The sequence below is a fragment of the Talpa europaea genome, assembly GCF_964194135.1.
Source record: "Talpa europaea genome assembly, chromosome: 6".
NCBI lineage: Eukaryota > Metazoa > Chordata > Mammalia > Eulipotyphla > Talpidae > Talpa > Talpa europaea.
This window is the reverse complement of record NC_140072.1, coordinates 97206560-97225715: the sequence shown is the minus strand read 5'-3', so window position 1 is coordinate 97225715 and position 19156 is coordinate 97206560. Positions and strand designations below refer to the sequence as shown.

Below are 19156 nucleotides of genomic sequence, written 5' to 3'. Positions count from 1 at the left end.
AAAAGTGGCATTAGTATTCCAGGGACAAAAGCAGGCTGACCTTAACTGTATTGGCTTGGTGTCACAAATTAAAACATTGATGAACTGAAGCATATTCAGAGATCCACAAAACCTTTTGAAAATCTCTAATCCATGCTACATGGATGAGCTAAGAGTAGAGATGCTTAACCTATAGGGGGAAAAAAACTTGAAACTGGAATTGATAAAGTCTAACAGTCATCGTAAATACCTAAAGGCTATCAGACTTGAAGGGAGTAAGAGTTGCTCTGTGTAAGTAGAGGTAAGTATTGATCTCTGAGCTTGCAGTCAAGTGAGCGGAGTCCTACAGATGTTTTGGCTGTTACCATGCTATTAGAAATATATCGGCTTAATCCTGGATAGCAATTATCTTGTAAAATGGGGTGCTAAACTAGATAATTTCTAAGGTAATTTTCAAATTAAAAAATTACATGGAAGCAAATTCTTGATTGAACATAGAATCAGCAACCCCATTTAGTAGTGCGTACTATCACTAGTTCACAACATTATCATTAGTTCTACATATAAGAGAGGGATAAACAAACCTTTCCCAATTTATAGGAACTGGTGTTGTTATAAAAAGCATAGATATTTTCTATGTTGCCACCTAGTGAGTAAATCTGTAGCAATTTTAGAAAAAAAAATTCTAAACCATTTTTCTAGGTCATCTGTATGAAATACCGCATTTTCCCTTTCTTTCCAGATATACTAAATATTATGCTACACTTGACTCTTCGAACTTACTTATTATTCCTTAGAGAATAACAGTATGACTTTCTTTTCTGAGTGACTTTATAGCAAATGTTTTATTTTCATCATCAGTATAACAGATTCCTGAGTGTAAATGTTTGTAAAACTTGAGTTTTCTCAAACCAAAGTGAAAATTACTCAGTACAGCTACTAAATCCTAGTTACCATTTAATAAAAACAGGGATAATATAGCAAAAATGGAGTCAGGCAATAATTTCATAATATATATACTCAACTTTCCATCAAAAGTATAGTATTTTAAGGCTACTCAGGGCCTAAGGAATATTAAATATGGATCATAAACATTAAGAAAGCAAGGGTAAAAGAAGCCTTGGAATATAGCAATCCAAGCATATGAAGAGTACAATGTCTGCTGATGTTTCTAAATCCACTCCAAAGTTGCACAAAAATAAATTTGTGATTTATCCCTTTCTCTTTCCTGGGAGAAATCTTTTAAGAAAAATTATTTTACTAATTTTACATATATCTGAAAATCCAAGCATATCTGTTGTAGTTTACTTCCTCGGTACATTGAACCATCTTGAACATTTTTTCTACCTATGCCATGCCTTACCTCTTGAGAAGAGATCCCTTTGATCACAATTCCTGAAAACTCCGATGCACACTTCAAAGTTCCCTAAGGTTTTTACTGCAGTTATCTAATTACCTTAGATGTACATATTAGTGGAAAAAAATTTGGACACCTATGTGCTTATTTTTGAAATGTGAATCACTTTTTGCACTAAATATGAAACACTTTTAATGGCTAAATATAATTACCTGAACAAAAAGCAAGAAATTGCTTAGGACATATAAGCAGTGACATTTTGCTCAATAGCTTCAACATAGCAAAGTAAAATAAGCTAAGTGCACATATTTATAATCAGCCATAAAGTTAGTACACTTTGCAGTCACACTGCTTCTGTGACATTTACTATTTTAAATAGAAGGTATATTTTAAAAACTGTTTCCTCACTAAAGAACATATCTCAAAGATAGATGGTAAGCAAAGTTGAACACTCTCTAGCATTTTTATTCTGAAGCTATTGTAAGTGTAGAGAAGAATCCATGTCATAAAAATTAAATTATTTAAAACTCTCATTTCACCATTATTTTTACAGTATGTTTGACGTTTCTGGTGCAGTGTTTTTATTTAACAATCCCCCGCTCTCCCACTTACATATCCCACCCTTTTACACATATATACTTAGGGATTATAATTTTTTGCATTCAAGTAAAATATAGTCTTCCATTGAAATGTTATGACTATAAAACTTCTAATAGTTTTAATCTAAAAACATAATTTTATCCAAAAAAAACTTTACTCATCTTTTCCAAACCTAGCATACTAAGAGCCAAGAACTTTAGCTTCCTTCCCCACTCCCTCAAATACAGTAGCTATTCTAAATCATTTATTTTATGATTCTTACTTTCAAGAGTATAATTTCATTGCCAAGCCAAATCATTTCATTTTAATCCATATGTTGTCATTAATTCAACTTTTATTTCTATTTTAGGACACGATCGTATTTATTTTTAATTTTTGGATTCTACTTCTTGTATAACTTCTCTTCAAATCAAAAGTGAAATCCTCTTGCTTCTAGCTGACTCTGCATAGAAAAGGTAAATTGTTCCAGTGCTTCAATTAAGTGTATGTAGCTATAAAGGCAAAAATCATTAAAACCAAATTTTATCCTTTTCCATGTTGTCTTGATAAGATTAAAAGCAAGAGATTCTTAAGGCAAGATTTCTCCTACAATTGTTTAAGCAAAACACTAAAATATAAAATACTTTTCTTCTCCTGAAAGCACTGATGACTTGAGTAATTCCTCAATCAGTCATTATATTCAAATGTTCTTTTTTTCAGGGAAAAGGAAATCCTTTTGTATGTTATTTTCTAAGTGGTTATATTTTGATCTATTTTACTTTAAAAGATTTGACCACATTACTCCTTATGTTTATAATATTAGCTTGAGTTTTAATGGCTTGAAAATTGATCTACAAAAAGGGGGCATCTTATAAAAAAATCCAATTCTGAAATTAAAGCTTCTAGGCTAAGAAGTTGTTAATCAGAAAAGTATAAAAACAGACTAAATAGTTTACCTATTTCACACATTTGGCACTTGGTGACCTAATGAAGAATCTTTTTACCATTTAAAATATTTTTTTCTCAAAAAAAGATTAACATACACAAGGACAAGGTAAATATTCAAATACTTAGAGGAAAACACATAAAATTAAAATAACACTTCAAAATACTGTTGCAGTTTTCATTTTCTACTCCTGAAACAGAAATAAACCATTTATCAGTAAGTGCATTTTTTATGGAGAAAATATTTATTAGTTTTCAAATGATCACATAATACAAATATTACAGTCATTCTAGAAAGTTAACTTATTTAATATTCATAAACACTGAAAAATATAATTTTGCATATAGTGACACAAAATATAAAAAAATCTGAAAGAAAAATGTATAAAGTAAAAGTTTAAATAAACAAATCAGTGCACATTAATATACAAAAAGTTTCACCTTTAAATAGCTTTTAGTGCCATGAAATGAATAGAAATGCACTTGCATTTCTTTTGCACACTTAAAGGAACACTGCTAAAATTCAGTCAAAGCATGAGAGTAAGAGATTAACTTTTCATCTTCAAAGCTGAAACAAAAGGCTAATAATCTCACAGGCCATAAAGTGGTTTATAGTGTGGTCCAAAGAGTTCAACTACTTTCATTTCCAAGAAAATTTCACTTTCAGTTACCCTCACGGTTCTAAAATACTGTACAGCTATTTTTAATTTTTACGTGTTTGTAAACCATCTTAATTAACATTTAACAAAAAATAAGAATAAAAGTTGTAATTGTTTTAAGGAAATTCAGAGCTCTAAGGAAATTTTAGTTCAAACTGATCTTTTAAAATTACCTTTAAGTATTACACATACAAAAATGTATGTGTAAATAATGAGGAAAAAAACAAGCCTCATAGATAGCCAAAAATGACTAAAGGCCAGGTTGTTTCTTAGCAAATGTGGCTTCTGAAACCTTTAAGATTCCTTAAACATTTTAGATGTTTCCATATTAATGCAATTCTAGAAGTTCTATCGTTACAATTTATGCCAAATAAACTGGCAGAATCATATAACCTTTAAAAACTTTTCTAACAGTTTTTGACTAGTCAGTTATAGATATCAAAGAGAGATATAGAAACATTCTGAAAGTATTTCAATCAACTGATAGTGTGGATAACGATTTGTACATGTAGAAGCTAATTCTAATACTACTAATTGCCTTTGTCCTACAAAATACTGTTTCAGAATCATTCAAACTTTAGCATGCCTTCAATGCAGAATAATACCTTAAGTTAAACAGGTTTTTTAACTTCAGAAGATTGACAAAAACTACTTTGATCTCAAAAGACGTCTCTTCTGCTTCTATATTGGAATCTTTGTTTTTTTTGACCTGTAAGAGCAAGGCTCAAGACCAGAAAAAGACAAGCTAAAAGAGCATATTCTCCTAAAATTAAAAGTAATTTGGGAATAATTAAGAAGTTCACCCTTTATTTACTAATTCCTTTCAGTGTCAGGCAACAAAAAACTGTTTCATTTATTTTTTGGATTTCCTATACTATTAAAAGAAAAGGTTTGCCTGCTCCATTAAGGTGACTTTCAATTCCAGAAATTTTTCAAGTGAAACAGATTCAGAGAGCTGCTTTTAAAAGAAAAGAGTCTCTCATGCATTTCTCTATTTCAGTCTTCTGAATAGAAAGGAGTATTTTCATGGCCATGTAAAATTCCAATCAGAAATTTCCTTATTTGAGCCTTTCCATTTCCAGACCAAGAATACACCAGAGTAAATCTTAAAGTTTATAAATGACAAGATCAGGTGGCTCTCTCATCCTGGTGTCTTCTAGATATATTGCATGGCTCCGTTCACCACTGCCTTCCAAACTGCAGGTGCTGCATGTGTGACAGATATCATCCATGAAGGCTCTGCTAGAAGAGTTCCTTTTGCTGAAGAAGTATGATGTTTACCAGTTGAAAGAAATCTGGGCAATTAGAGAACAAATAAACCGGTCTCCCATTATCAAGATACCAGGAGTCACAGAAGGAATCCACCAAGGAAAAATGAAAACTTGCCAAAGGCACCAAGTTCACGTTCTACCCACTGTAGATGATAAGAACTTCCTGGAATCAAATCCTACCCTTGGCATCAAAGAAACTAAGAGAAAACCATCTTAATGCCATGGGGAAAATCTAGGACAAGGCTCTTTCGCCACAAATAACATTATTCCTAGGGTCTAGAAAACTGCTTTTTTCTAGAATATTTAACATAGCTTTCAGGGATAGATTATATCCTGAAACTTATATTCATTCATATTTATCTTATTGAAGAATGAAGCCTAGATTTGACAGTAAAACCATAATGGTACTATCATTGCATCTTCTCAAAGATCTAATTAATATGAAGTCCTAAAGTTTGAGGTAGGAAAAGACCAAAAAGTTCTCACTAGCAGGGTAGGATAAAACCTGGACATCAGACTGTGCAAATTAAGAGAGTTCAGATGTCCAGCTTGCCCAAAGATGAAATACAGAAACTTAATTACTAAAATATAAAAGAGTACTTAGAAAGCCCACTAATAATACCATTAAAGGCTAAAATGAGCACATTTTTAAATTCCTGTGGACTAAACAGGGATTTATCAAATCAAGTGCCCAAAGTTATCCACTGTTTTAATTATCTGGAGAGAAAATTAAGTTTGTCTCTTTTTTGAATGGGCACTAGTTACCATTCTTAGAAAAACAAACAGACTGCAGCCCCACTTGGTTCTTATATGAACCCAAGGAGTATACCAACAGAATAATGGGCAATGGAAGGACACTCCAATCTATAAATAAACCCAAGTAAATAATGGAAAGCACCCACTTGTTTATTATCCTTTCCCACTCTCTCCAGAAGCTGGATATTCTGCCTCCAAGGGTTCAGTGGAGAAAGTGGACCCCTGACGTCAAAAGCTCTCCGTGGTCTTGGCTGTATCTGTGGTTCTAGGATCACTCCTTGCACCTCTGGTAGGAGAGAAGCACTGAAATAGAGAGCTGAATATAGATTTAAGAAAAAATTCTTATTAAGAAATTACATTCTCTCATCATTTGAGTTTGTAATGACTTATCCTCAGGATAAAAAGGAACTACCTTTGGGCATACTTTCTTTAGTGTCTTCTTAATTTGAATTTTAGATGTCTGTCACCACAAATGATTAATTCCTCAGTAACTATTAAGAAGGGACCTATTTTGGTCTAAGCCATAACACACTCTATGACAAACCACTCAACTCTGAGTGGAAGACTAAATCGAAAATGGTAAATTATGACTGGAAATAAGATCACAGTTGTATTAAAGGGACAGGGAAAGGCACTCAACCTCGGATATATCAAAGGAGGAGTCCCAGTTAATTCTTCTGTCAAAGAGAAGAAGATGGAGTGAAAAGTAGAAACAGAACCCAGCTTATTATAGGAATACTACTAAACCATGGGAGTTGTCTAAGAAGCTGAATTTGTTGTCAGTTTTAAGTCTTCTGTAATTTAAAGAATTAATCAGACTAGAGTCCCATATTATGACAATACAAAGTTAAACCTGAACTGATAAAATTAATAACAGCTATGACTAATGTCACTGTAAAAGAATTATTATTATTAAAGCACTTATCTTTAAAAGTGAGAGGGCAGAATAATGGATATAAGTGATACAGTTTCAAAATCTTTTAAATGTATGATCATTTGGGTTTTGGGTCAAGAAGGACCAGGAAATAATCATTAATGGCTAAAATGCAGAAATTAAAGTATAAGATATACCCAAATAATAGATGATAAAGATAACTGGGAAATAGTCTGCTTTAATACAGGAATAAAGTAAATAAGAGAAAGAAGTTCAAAGTATATAGCACCTGATCAAGGAAAAGCTGAGAGTAGAATAAGACAGGCAGATACTGTACTTAAAGTTATAGGGACTGCAGGATAAATTTTAACAGTAGAAAACAGATCAATTATATTTTGTGGTACAGAGTGATACATCCCTATTAAATTCAGATAGTATTCTACATAGAAAGGTGCTGCTATCTGGAAAATAGTCACACTACCTATTTCAGAGACATGCTATATTTTGGAATAGTGGGATAAAATGCTATCAAGTAACCTCTGTCTCATCGACTAATCATCCATCACAAGGGTTCCTTACCTGTTAGTGGGACGAGGGTTGTGCGCTCATGTTCTCTATCAATCAACCAACAAAGGTTATAGTCTCAGCACTAAGAAGGTAGTAACCAACCAAAGTTAGTGTTTTAATGCCTTCACTTCCTCCTGGCTCTGCCCGCCAGTTTGGAAATATACCAACAGCTGAAAAGGAATGGTTATTCCATTACCTAACAACATTTAGACTAAAAATTTTTAAACCCTAAAGATGAAAAATAAGCTAATCCTTCTGCTTTAGGAATATATTCATTTCTGTACAAATGAAAATGGCTTGCACTAAAAAAAGAAAACCTATAAATTTAACCATCAAATTTATAATTTCAAAAATTAAAGAAATGAAAAAAGAAATCTAACAGAAGTTAAGGAGATAAAACTGCCATATAACAAGAGGTATCAAATAAAAAAATGTGAAAGTTTCTTATGAGCCTAAGAAGCAGCTAATTTTTCATTTAAAGCTTCTATAGACTTTAAATCCTAAAGCCTTTTGATTCTGAAGAGACTATATTTTGTAGAGTAGTAGCTTTAAAAAGTGTTTTACAATATAATCACTCTGAGGAGATATATAAAGGATGACGAAAGAAAAACAAGTTAGAAAAGGATTTGAATACTGAATATCTCAGGAAGTACAACCTAATAATTAGGTATTTTCCAGGGTCCAAAAATATGAAATAGATTAACAAAGTATTCCACAGCAAGAGCTCTTAAGAGGTGACTATTCAGCAGAAGAGAAAGGCTTAAAGTTCATACATCAGAGCTACCTTATTTGGGTTTTCATTGTAAGCAATCATCCTCTAGTCTGTTGTAATCAATTTCCTTTACAAATAAGACATAATGTTCTTTTTCATGTATAAAAGTATTGCAACACAAACCATAAAAATTACTAACGACCTCCAAATTAGTGAGAGCTAAGTAAAAGTAAGCTACTAGATTCACAAACTGTAAAATGATTTTCCAAATGTCCGTTTTCTTTCATTCCTTGAATACTAATCACTAATAAAAATATACCTAATTGAGAATATAGTGAAAAGGGGAGAATTCCATTTTCAAATACGAAACATACCCAGTAATTTTTATTTTACATTTACAGGCCCACTTTACTCTGAAAATGAAAACTTACTTCCCAAGAAATCATCTCTTGCTCTGATTAATAGTGTGTTAAATTTGTAATTTCTCCTTCAGTAAGAGGTTGACGTTAAATACTTCCAAACCTTGATTTATTGACTACAATCCACAGAATATATAAATTAAAAATACAACAAACTTAGATTTAAAAAAAAAAATGTTCTTAAGCTGGATTACAGGGCAAGTTAAATAGAAGAGTTGGCTAAAGAAGTAAATCCACTTAGAACTTCTTCCAAGTCAGATCACTTTCTGGACAGAACTTGCACCTAAATAACCAAAACTTATGGATTCAACATATTCATACTCAAAAATGAATAAACATTTCCAAAATAATTATTATGAATTGTTGAAGAGAGCTGATATTTTTCTTGCTTCATGGGTTAATAACGTATGAAGACTGGGGATTTAATAATTTATATAAAAAATGTAGAGGACCTTTTAAAATGTGATCATTTCTCAAACAAGAAAAAGCAGTCTTTGCAAGACTACTATTGATGGACTCTCCTAAGAATGACACAGTAGGACCTTAACTTAACTCTAATAGACAATATTCTTCTCTGTGATATTTAAATGGGGGGAAAGGGATGGGTAAAATATGAGGGAAAAGCACTCCTCTACATGATTTGCATTTCAATACTAAAGAATAAATGCCAAACCAAAGCTAACAAAGTCAGTAATGCAGAAATACCAGCAAGAACTCATAATAGCCATTATATGGTCTATTAATTTACCAATAAATCAAACAGTTTTAACATTTTCCCATAAATACTGAATTTTTAAAGATTCTTACTGAAAATCAGAAACCTTAATTCTAAGTATTTTATATATAAATACCACTGAAAAATTTCCATGAAATGTAAAATTAGACTACTTGCAATATAAGCTCCCAAATTATTAAATGCATATATACCACTTACTAGCTTTAAACACTTTTAAACCAAAGCTGGAAAGCCACACCTCAACATTTTTAATAAACAAACAGTAGCACGTTTCCATTAAGGCTATGATTTCTACTCAGCTGTACTGGACTAACCTGAAGTTTTAAAACTTGCTAATTTATGTAGTTAAAAATTATTCATGAAACAAAGACTACTGGAAGCATGATGTAGTATCTTTTTCTTAGTCATCTTTTACCACACATTCCTACTGATTCTAAGGCACTTCTATAAAGAAAAAGAATTTCTCACAAATTCCTCCAAGTGTCCAGAACAGTTCCTTCCAGCTGGCATTAAAAAGAAAAAGAAAGCGCATCCTTAACAGAAGCAGTGAGTCTTTGTATCTCCGGCCCCTAAAAGAGTCCTCAGCACACTGCATTAAAGTCAGTAAATATTTTACAAATGAATGAAGTCTACATATTTTTTTAAAAAGGAATTTTTATGAAAGTGGGTATCTAAAGTAGACACTAAAAAGTTTAAATTTCTAATCCTAAGTAAAAATTTATGAAAAATACTACTTTCGTGAATCCTTTATCATGGATCTCTTTTGGGGAGCATCAGCTTCTAGATTTTTTATTTTTATGACTTTTTTTTGGGTAGTAACATAATTTACAACATTGTTTGTGGATTAGAAGTATAGGATCTTGCCCCAGGTGTTGTTTTTGTATATGGTCAACAGAAATTTCAAAGATTATCTTACAAATACAAAATCTAGTTAAAACAAATTTTCTACTGTTCTCAAGATTTAAATTAGTACGAAAACAAACCAGATTACTTCTTGAACATCCAATTTCAAATTTTCAATTTTAAGAGTGAGGGATCTTGCCAAAATTTTAAAAAACATTATTTAAAAAAATTTAAATCTTAGAATTAGTTAGCCAAGATATACTGCATTATGAAGTAAAAGGAGATTATTTTTTAAACCACAAATTTTTTTTTATATATTGTCAAATGGGATACATCTTAAAAACACCAAAATAAGAAAAGAATGCCTGGAACTGTTAAGTATTGCTGAGCATTAAGAGAATATATAGTAACAGAAAGCAATTTCCTAAAAAACAAGTTGTAGTAAGAATGAAAAACCCTAATTATTAGTATGTATTAGGAACTACTCCTAATGTTAAATAGATATGTAAACAACTGATCAAAAAAAGACATCTAATCAAATTCTAAGATTTATCAATGTATTTTCTCTTCATCCTTTTGGAAAAGGTATCATTATCTTAAAAGGTTATTGGGAATAGTTACTTCACTAGGTTTAAAAGACAAGCCTTTGTTAAAAAACAGATAATAGGTAACGAAACCAACCTGTGTTCACTACCATGTAAGATGAAACAGTAAAACAGATTAAAAAAAGAAACAATGCACAATTCATTTTTTAGAGTAATTCACTAAAGAATAAAAGAAAAAAAAGTGGAAATCATAAAAATATATACCAATTATAAAAATGTCAACTTCAGGGTCTTAGAGAACTTCGTGATTTAGACAATTTTGTGTTCAAGAAGACTGAACACAAAACCATTTAAACTGGGAAATGCACCTTTGAATGAAAAGAGCTTCTACATTTGACAGAAAAGAAAACCTTAGTGAAAATAATTGTAGGGAAAATCTCTAAATTTACTCTGGCAAATTATTTCCATAATTAACCTATCCAATTACTTTTACCTCTCTAGCCATCTTTTTCACCATTTGGTTTTGTTCTTAAAATGGCCCGCAAAAATTAAGTACATATAAGGTAAAAAAGATCATCTTTTAGTTAGTATGAAATATTTGGTTTTGTTCTCAAAATGGCCAGCAAAAATTAAGTACACATAAGGTAAAAAGAATCATCTTTTAGTTTTTATTCTAGGATCTCATATTACAATATATTCATAACTTATATTTATCTGTTTCTAAATACATACAAAATTATAGAAAGAAAAAACATTTACATTTATGAATTAGGATGCATTTACGTTAAGTTCTTTGGGATTCTTATCCACCCATAACAAGAAAATGATATTACCAGTAAATAAAAAGATGTTAAAAATAAAATTTTAAAGGCTCAAATAAGAATTATCAACAGAATGCTAAAATTAATAGGTATGATAAGAAACAGGTTATTTACAAAGACTCAAAATATGGCCCCATAAAACATTTGTTAAAAAAGAAAAAACTAGCTAAACAGCACAAAAAAATTAACGAAATGGGGCCTCCCCGGTGGCGCAGCGGTTCAGCGCGGGGTTGTGAAGCTGCCTGCAGCCTCTGCAGCGCCGGTTCAATCCCCGGCAGCTGGGCGAGGGGCCCACATGCCGCGCAGACCTCTCCTGCCGCCCGCTGCTCCCCTCAGCAGTGTACTTCGTCAGTCTGCCTGTTCTGCTCTCCGCTCTGGCCCTGGTGAATTCTCTCACCCTCCCGTGCTTCTGACTGTACCCAGTGCTTGTATAAATAAACAAATAAATCTTAAAAAAAAAAAAAAAGTTAAAGAAATGATCAACACAGTATCACCAGTAATGTGAGTCAATTATAGCTCAATAAAACTGGAAGGGTTGAAAAGTAACTTCACAAGAATAGGACAAATAGATGGTATGTACCTCCCGATATAATTACACTGTATGTGATGACATATCATTTCTGTGGTATCCTTGCCAAAAAATGCATAAGCTCGACATACTCATTAGGAAGTATCAGGCATACAAACTGAGGGTCATTCTAATTAGCCAGTACTCTTCCAAGTGCCCAGGTCATGAAAGGTAAAATGAGAATAAAACACTAACTCACACAGTAGGAAACAGTACAATGAGATCCTGGATTAGATCCTGGACCAGAAAATAGTCATCTAGCAGACAAATGTCAAAATTCAAATAAACTTACAGATTAGTTTAGCATAATTCCCGATTTCTTTATTTGTACTACAGTAAGGTAAAATAAGAATATTAGGGAAAGCTGTATGAAGGTATATGAGAATTCTATGTACCAGTTTTGCAACTTTCTCATAAGTTTAATATAAATTTTTAAGAATTCTGAATAAAGTACCATATTTGACACACTTTAAAAACTAATCCTAATGGAAATGACATGTCAAGTTTTATATTAGTATCAGAAAGGTAACTGGATAGTAATAGCATAGATTATTTTTTTTAAATTTCTTTGGCAAATAGTACTCTATACATGGAAATCTGATTCACAATAAACTATGTGAGAGATCAAAAACAAAAACCTCACCTACAGACAGACAAACTGAATTATGTTGACATTTATCAACAAGCATGGAAATTAACTGTAGACTACAGCAAGCATAAGAGAGCAGGTGTTTTTAAAAAAGATATTCAAATTTAAATGTGTATGAATTATTATCCCTGCATCATAAAAATGGAACTCTTATTTTTTAATTTAGAAAATCATAAATATTCATATCTTTGTTTTTAATTTTTTGAGAATTTAGTATATGACAAGTAATGTATTATGTATCTTATATCTACTACTTCATTCAATGCTCACACTATGACACATACAAAACTGTGTGTCATCATTTTACCAATAATGAAACGAAAACAAAAGTAGTGAAGTAACTCATCCAAGATCACTACACCTAGTATGTTGTAGAGCAGGATATTCAAAAGCAGTTTGTCTCCCTGGTCCTATGTTTTAATTTTATACTTTTTTGAACTCATTATATACTTTATTTTTTTTTAAGATTATATATTTATTTACACAAGCATTGGGTACAGTCAGAATCATGGGAGGGTGAGAGAATTCACCAGAGCCAGAGCGGAGAGTAGAACAGACAGACTGATGAAGTACACTGCTAAGGGGACAGCAGGCTGCAGGAGAGGTCTGCACGCCATGTGGGACCCTCACCTGGCGGCCGGGGATTGAACCGGCGCTGCAGAGGCTGAGGGCTGCTTCGCAACCCAGCGCTCAACCACTGCGCCACCAGGGAGGCCCATTTTATACTTTTTTAAAATCAAATTACTTTGTAACAAATACTTTCTTTTTCAATATTCAGCATATAAAATGTCAGAATAAAAACATTGTTTTAAGTAGAATTATGAAATTCTTTTAATTTCATTTAACATAGATCAGTTGACACTTACTTGCTTTGCCATTTTTTATCAACTTATGAAAGTATGACAAGACAATAAAACTTGGAAATAAAGTGGAGCAAACTAACAATTCAATATCAGCAACATCAGCCACATCAGCCACAAATAATCAAGGAGCTGATATTTCTATTGACTCTGAGAAACCGATATCTAAAAAAGTGTGCTAAAATGATCAGCACAAATCCCTTTTACCTTTCAACTATCAACAAAAAGCCAGATGCAGAAAGATGCTTTTCTAATTTGAATTTCTAATTTACATGTCACATACCATTTGATTTGCCTAACACATGACTATTATATTGACAGGAGAATCTTTTAAATGTTATGAGAATTACAGAGTTTGATTATTTTAATGTAACTTACACATTATTATATATAAGCATGAGTAAAGTAATAATCTCATAATAACAATTAGATTTTATTATCTGATACAGAGCTCAATTCTGCTACCCAGGAAAGAGTCTTTGGTTTGTTACCGTGTATATAATAGTACATGCATGTTGCCCTAAATTTAATATATTTTAAATATTATTTACAAAGTTTATAATATATCTACTCAAATTCTGTTCATAAAAACAAGGTCAAAAGGTCATTTTCTTCCTCATCTCAATTTCAATCTAATAAAAATCAATATGAATATTATTAATGTAAATATGACAGTGGAAGCACTCAACACTTAAAGAACAGGGTAATCTCCAATTCATCAATAAGGTAGGAGGTTTTTTAAAAAGACAGAAAAGATATTTAATTACAAATAATGCCTTCAATCTACTCGTATTATATACAACTTGTCTGGCCATTGAGCCTTTGGTAACAAAGAGAGTCATAATGTCAATAGTATTCATAAGTCTTGGAGAAAGCATCCTGGCCCATGTTGTAAACCTTAAGAAATTAAGAATGCCTGTGTATGTCAACTACTAATCATGCAATTTGTTCCCATACAGCCAGAAAAATTAAAATGCCCAATCTAATGTGCAATCCTACATTATAATACTGCAAAGAAACTTTAATTCTCGTATTTTACTGACCATTCATAGCTGATTCTATTTTCCAGTTATCTGGGGTTAAGATTTTAATAGTCACAATCCATTGAAAGGAAATCCACAAGCCTTTGAAAGGAAAATATGTCAAAAAATCTCTTTCTATTCTTCCTTCAAGACTTGAACCAGGGCCTCCCTGGTGGCGCAAGGAGTTAAGCACCACACTATGAAGCAATTCACAGCCTCTGCAGCACGAGTTCAATCCCTGGCCAGCCAGGGAGCAACCCACATGGCGCAGCAGACCTCTCCTGACTCGCCCACTGCTCCCCTCAGCAGTGTACTTCGGTCAATCTCCCTGTTCTGTTCCCCACTCTGTCTCTGGTGAATCCGCTCACCCCCCCTCCCCACACGTCTTGCCTGTACCCCAGCTCTTGTAAGCAAAAATAAATCTTTAAAAAAAAAAAAAAAGACTTGAATCAAATCTCTGAAACTTTTAAATGCAGCCAGTACTTTAAAAAAACAACTTTCTGGGCCTCCCCTGGTGGCGCAGGCGGTTGAGTGCCGCGCTGTGAAGTTGTCCGCAGCCTGCAGTGACAGTTCAATCCCGGCCGGCTGGCAAGGGTCCCACATGGCATGGCAGACCTCTCCTGTCATGCCCGCTGCTCCCCTCAGCAGTGTATTTCGTCAGTCTGCCTGTTCTGTTCCCTGCTCTGTCTTTAGTGAATCCTCTCACCCTCCCACGCATCTAGCCTGTACCCCGGTTCTTGTATAAAATAAATACATCCTTAAAAAAAAAAAAAAAAAGACAGAGACTGTATTTAAAAAAAAAAAAAAAAAACTTTCTGCAGTTTTACAGTCTTCAAAGACATTCTCAAGAGTGTAAAATTCCTTCCTTTATCTACCAATATAACTTCAGAAATATCACCAGTAATCTTTTTAATCCCTTTGATATATCTTCTAGTCCCAAAAAGACTTCAATTTTTCTCCTCAGAATCTGATTACCTTCTTGATAAATGAAGTAAGTACAAATAAGTGTATCAATGAAAATGGATAAATGGAAGACAAGAATATTCAGTTAGCCCCTTTGTTAGAAACATCGAGCTTTAACTGTAAAGCCCAAGGAACACAAAACAAAGTGAGGGGCCTCCCCAGTGGCGCAGCAGTTGAGCGCTGGGTTGCGAAGCTGGCCGCAGCCTCTGCAGCGCAGGTTCAATCCCCGGCTGCTCCCCAGCCACTGGAGGAGGGTCCCGCATGGTGCGCAGACCTCTCCTGCTGCCCGCTGCTCCCCTCAGCAATGTACTTCGGTCCCTCTGCCTGCTCTGCTCCCCGCTCTGGCTCTGGTGAATTCTCTCACCCTCCCGCGCTTCTGACTGTACCCAGTGCTTGTATAAATAAATAAATAAATCTTTAAAAAAAAAAAAAAAAAAAGTGAGTAAAAAATTCTGCATTGATGATAATCTAATGATAAGAGAAGCATAGAGCAAAAACTAATTCGCTTCCCTATCTTTAAATGTTTATGGAGTTGGGCCTCCCCGGTGGCACAGCGGTTGAGCGCTGGGTTGCGAAACTGCCCGCAGCCTCTGCGGCCACGGTTCCATCCCCGGCTGCTCCCCGGCCACCGGAGGAGGGTCCCACATGGCGCGCAGACCTCTCCTGCCGCCCACTGCTCCCCTCAGCAGTGTACTTCGGTCCTTCTGCCTGCTCTGCTCCCCGCTCTGGATCTGGTGAATTCTCTCACCCTCCCACGCTTCTGACTGTACCCAGTGCATGTATAAACAAAACAAACAAACAAACAAATAAATAAAACATGGCTCTATTAAAAAAAAAATGTTTATGGAGTTAACTAGTTTTTCCAATCATATTTCAGACTTACTTCCCCCAAGAAAATACTAATTCATCTGAAATTAATCCCTAAGATCTTCAAACCATTTTCAATGATAGGGCCATACTTCTCAAAGTACATTCTTAAACTTCGGCCAGATGGTCCACTTAGTATATACTCTCACACAACTGCACTTTTATTCTAATAAAATTCAGATATACAGAAAATAAAGTAGTGTAGCAGAAAAAGAAGTTAGGATAAATAATAAAAGTAGAGATGAGCCCCACTTGAAGCCTGCCATCACTTAACTCTACAACCCAGAACATTTCTCATGTAAAATAAAGCAGGTTGTTATTTCCCAAAATGTGCTCCAACAAATAGTGGTCCTAAGGGACATTAACAGTGTCATACAAGCAAGAGCTGGGAGACAAGAAATTGCCTCTCAATTGCAGAACTTTTCAGTCTTTAAAAAACCAAAATACAATGTCAACCTCCATGATCTACATAACAAAAAGCATTGCCCAAAATGCCTGGGTTCTAGAACTACTTAAAGAATTAGTATTCCAAAAACACCAGTTCTGAAACTTTTAAACTAGATTTCAAAATATAGTTCAATGAACCCTTGAAAAACAGGTACTGACTCCTTACTTATTAAAAGCAAATTAATTCCATTCATCCTAAGGAAACAGTCTTCAGTTTTATATGGGACTAAGTATGGAACAGGTGGTCAGGGCATCATGCCCATCTAAAACAATCTATATAATGAAAAAGTTTAAGAATCATCTGATTAGGGTAATGTTTCTGTTTTTGGGTATAAACACACTGCTAGGAGACAATACATTCCTTCCAATTATCCCAAGCCCTATTAAGAAAAAAGAGTAGTGAGTTTTATAACAATTTTTGTTTCTATAAATTTAAAAATTTGAAAGCACTTCTCGAGCAGTCAGTCAAATAAATACAATATCATCCCTGCAGCCCAGGATTCAGCAGAAGAATTAATCCTTAAACTACTATTATGTGTAACAAACGCACTTTTCTCTTATGCATAGTCTAGAATGGTGATACTTGATACCACCGACCCTTAGGAGAACTCAAAAAGTAGTCACTCTTCCTATAGGGATTAATTCTCTTGTAAACCCCATGTGAGAAAGGCCACATGCCAAAAACGTCAGAGAGGCACAGAATTACTGGTTTAGAAGGCTACAGTATGTAAAAGGTTTCTGAAATATGTAGGCAATGTTTTCACTTTAATTTACAGTGCTTAAGAGAGGAATCATTCTTATTTGGACAGTAATAAGAGCAGCTACTATTTACAAAACTCCTAAGAACTGAGCTAGGTGCACAATGTTTTAGCTCCTTTAATCCTGCCAGTGCAAGTCAACAGTACAAGAGTAGCTATTACTCCCACTTACCAGGTAAGGAAACTGGGCTTAGAGACGTTAACTCATATACAAAGGCCATACAATAAAGAGGTGGCATAAATAGGATTAGACACTTGAACTGATGCCAGGGCTAATGCTCACTAGATTCTACCTCATAATGCTCCCTACTCTACAGCCTAATCAATTTATTTGAATTAAAAAGCTGTCCTATTCACCATATATAGAATAAAGCCTAAGCATAACATAATTTGGGTAATTTAGAAGATAATTCAGTATCTTATGATGATTTTTCAGGTACTAAACAAAAACAAAATGCTTTAAGACCAAACCAGGTTTTTCTCCCCTTTCACAGCCTTAATACCTCTAATTACCTCTAATTACCTGCTAATGTATGTAACCAGTCTTCAAAAAATATTTCTTTTTTTTTTTTTTTTTTAAAGTTTGTCTTTGGCCTCCATTTCTTAATCCTCCTTTTCTTTTTTTTTTTTTTTCAAAGAGGCATGTATTTTTATTTATGTATTTATTTATTTATTTGTTTGTTTGTTTGTTCACACATGCACTGGGTACAGTCAGAAGCGCGGGAGGGTGAGAGAATTCACCAGAGCCAGAGCGGGGAGCAGAGCAGGCAGAAGGACCGAAGTACACTGCTGAGGGGAGCAGCGGGCGGCAGGAGCGGTCTGCACGCCATGTGGGACCCTCCTCTGGTGGCCGGGGAGCAGCCGGGGATCGAACCGGCGCAGCAGAGGCCGCGGGCAGCTTCGCAACCCAGCGCTCAACCGCTGCGCCACCGGGGAGGCCCAAAAAAATATTTCTTAAATAAATCATCACAATACCAGAAAAGAACAGGAATTCTACAAAAAGCCTTTCAGGCTAATAGACAATTGATTAAACTTGCTTAGGTAATTTTTCTAAAACACTTCTTATATAGCCAGATTTATATATATAGGCAACAAAATTGTTTATCATATTATCAATAAATCTTCTTCTCTCCATTCCAGCCCTTTAATGGTCTTCTATTCCCTTTCTACTTCTGTTTCTTCTTCCCTACTCATGTTTTGAACCTTTAACTCCGATCATTATTATTAATGGTATTTAGATCACATGTTCAAAAGCTCAAATATAAGCACAACTTGGTATTGTTAGGTGAATATGTCCACTTGTTAAAAGCTTCTGTTTTTGAAAACTGAATTATTGTCTTACTAAGCTAAATGAATAAGTTAGTGGTAGATCCTGATGGGCTGGGCTAAGAATCAGAGTACAACTGGAAACATAACTAAGCTTAAAATTAAAAAAAAAATAAAAATAACCCAAAAAGTAGACCTTTAGCCTGTCCATTTCACAAAAAGCAACCCCACTTTTAAAACATTCTCTCTTGACTGTCGACATGGATTGGGAACATTGGCAAATTTAGGCTATCAAAAGCATATCAATAAAGAAAATGTCTCAAAATGCAATCAACTTGGACAATATGTATTAACTATTAACTTTCAGCAGTTTTTGAGTATTTCCTATTCGAGAAAAAAGGACATTATGGAACATGTAAGATGATTTATACCATATTACTATTATATGATAAATTAAGGTACTATATCACTTAAGATAGATGTTATTATAAACTACAATTCAAAAAAAAATTCCAATTGTTTTTTCCTCAAGTTTTATGTTTATAAATTGAATCAGAAAAAATACAAAATAAAGAAAAGCAGCTTTACTATAAAACTGGGAATAAAAAGAACACCTATCTTTTAGGTGAAAAAGTAAAATTTCCCATTCTAGGATAATGAGCAAAAAAAAGAGTCTGTTCTTCAATTTAATAT

General features: G+C 33.7%; 1 protein-coding gene across 3 annotated transcripts in view; it reads right to left on the bottom strand.

Moving 5' to 3' along the window:
* Positions 1–19156, bottom strand: part of TSC22D1 (TSC22 domain family member 1) — a gene marked incomplete at both ends in the record, with an annotated part of 112479 nt that overhangs the window by 76981 nt on the left and 16342 nt on the right. The window contains one exon of one of the 3 annotated variants that reach the window (XM_084234627.1): positions 5597–5849. The exons of the other annotated variants lie outside the window; for them this stretch is intronic. Coding sequence (XP_084090753.1) covers positions 5597–5849 — 253 coding nt within the window. Of the gene's footprint in view, positions 1–5596; positions 5850–19156 lie in introns of those variants that run through there. 3 annotated transcript variants of the gene reach the window in all.